Here is a 2,044-nt window from a genome sequence, read left to right as displayed (position 1 = left end):
CATTCAGAAGAGAATGGAGAATGCCTTTTGCTGAATTTGAATTACAGTACCTGTCAAGATGCAGAATTATGAAGCAAATTTGAATTTAGGTAGAATTATGTTTCTAATTTGTAATAATACGTTTTTTCAATATGAATTTCACATGAATACATTATTGTACACACAACATATGGCATGTTTTCAGCAACATTAGATGATATTAATAATCAGTACATAATGAAATATTTAAATACAAACTTATGTTTAATGAACTTTAATTTTGAGCATATACACACATACATATACTGTACATACATATATATATATATATATATAATATATATAGAAATAACTGTCCTAAAACCATTGTTTTTGATGATGGAAATACTATTGGCCTATATACTATGGATGTATGTATATACAGTACTGTGCAAAAGTTTTATGAATTGAAATGCAATTCATTACATTTTTAAAAATCTGACTGTTACGTTATGTTATGTTCCCTATCACAGAGGCTAAACTTTGAGCCCTGAGCCAGCTTCTGTCTCGTCATATTTCCTCTCGTCTCCTGGAGCTGTGAGAAAGTGACATGAGAAGCATTCCTTCATCATCATCACAACATTATTTAGATGCCCGCCGTACTCTACTGTCACGTTCCACCTGGCTCGGAGGTTTCCATGGAAACTGTGCGGAGTGACAGCATGCAGGCAGCGTGTGAGTGGGCACTGGGAGGTGTGGGGAGGAGCCAGTTCTCCCGCTGTAGCATCCGAAGAGCACACACACACTCACACACACATCTGAACATCCTCCTTACTGCAGTCAAAACCCCTCTGGACCGAGTGTGTCCCCCCTCTTTCTTCCCACGCTAAGGAATCCTCCGTGCCTTAATCAACCAGTGTTTTGTCCGTCTCTGGTGAATTAAGGCAAAATGTCTTCTAAGCTGCCTTCAGGCAAACCCACGTCCCCTTTCAGGAAGAGAGGCAGCCTGCAGTACACAGCCAGTGGAGGTAAGTGTGTTTGTTCAAAAACAATATGGATTTATAAAAGTGTGTGTGTGTGTGTGTGTGTGTGTGTGTGTGTGTGTGTGTGAGAGAGAGAGAGAGTGCGGTAGAAATGTGACGGAAATGGAGAACAGAATGTGTATTTACATGTACATTTTTATGTATACATGTACATTTTTACATGCACATTTCATATATTCAGCATATTTTTATGCAGGTTCCTTTTCACATTTGACTTTTATGCGCCAAATGTTCAGGAGAGTTTCAGTAATCCAGCATCCCCCATAATGTAGAAACTTTTATACCTGTTGGTTTGAGGGAAACTGTTGCAACCTTTCCATGACTGTGTGTTCTTATTTTCTGTCTCTCTCCTTCTTATGGGTCCCTGCAGAGCTAAAACTTATACTTTACATGAATATTTTTCTCTCTGAAATGAGAGCTCCTGTAATAATAGCTCCTGGATCTGTATTTGATATTTCTCAGATGAGCAGAAAGAGGAAGTTATGCATTACACATCATTTCTGACCATAATTACATGGCAGTACTTAGCTGATTTTGTTTGTGACCACAACCCCTCAATTCCTGAATAAATTCAACCAGATAATGTTCCTGATTCAATTGCAAGAATGCCAGATGAGGGAAATCAAACATGCACCAGTTACAGCAGTGACTGGTCTAGAGCACATCCATAAAATGCATGCAACACATTGTCTGTGGTCAGGCCAGCATTGCGTAAGGCTTACATAAGATCCGATCCAAAAACCACTTCACACCTCTCTCTCGCAGAAAAACTGTGATTTTATCCAGTGCTAGAAACACAAACACATTACTTAGGTGTAGCATGTATTCATTAGACATTCGTGCCTCTGATGTTGTGGTTAAAACCTGAAACAGTGTTGTGGAAAGTGCATTTATCTCTGGCTGAGTGCAAAACCAGACTCATTTGACTTTCGGGAGCCTGAGGCAGGAAATATTATGAAAAAGCATCTTCGCCACAGAGATGGAGAAATTAAATGAGCGTAGAGGTTTGGCATGTGGCATATTGCTGCTGTCTTTAAAAAAAA

At 39.0% G+C, this 2,044-nt stretch overlaps 1 protein-coding gene across 2 annotated transcripts in view; it reads left to right on the top strand.

The window, feature by feature from the left end:
* Positions 1–531: 531 nt before the first annotated feature.
* Positions 532–2,044, top strand: part of LOC107711986 (AMP deaminase 2-like) — a 13,780-nt gene continuing 12,267 nt past the window's right edge. Inside the window, exons 1-2 of one of the 2 annotated variants that reach the window (XM_016517100.1) lie at positions 532–693; positions 850–986. In XM_016517100.1, the coding sequence (XP_016372586.1) occupies positions 908–986 (79 nt within the window). In that variant the 5' untranslated portion in view covers positions 532–693; positions 850–907. Of the gene's footprint in view, positions 694–724; positions 987–2,044 lie in introns of those variants that run through there. The other variant, XM_016517098.1, reaches the window with a different exon arrangement.

The sequence above is a fragment of the Sinocyclocheilus rhinocerous genome, unplaced genomic scaffold (assembly GCF_001515625.1).
Source record: "Sinocyclocheilus rhinocerous isolate Xijiao unplaced genomic scaffold, SAMN03320098_v1.1 scaffold1168, whole genome shotgun sequence".
NCBI classification, from domain to species: Eukaryota; Metazoa; Chordata; class Actinopteri; order Cypriniformes; family Cyprinidae; genus Sinocyclocheilus; species Sinocyclocheilus rhinocerous.
The sequence above is the reverse complement of the archived record's forward strand: the minus strand, read 5'-3'. Positions and strand labels throughout refer to the sequence as shown.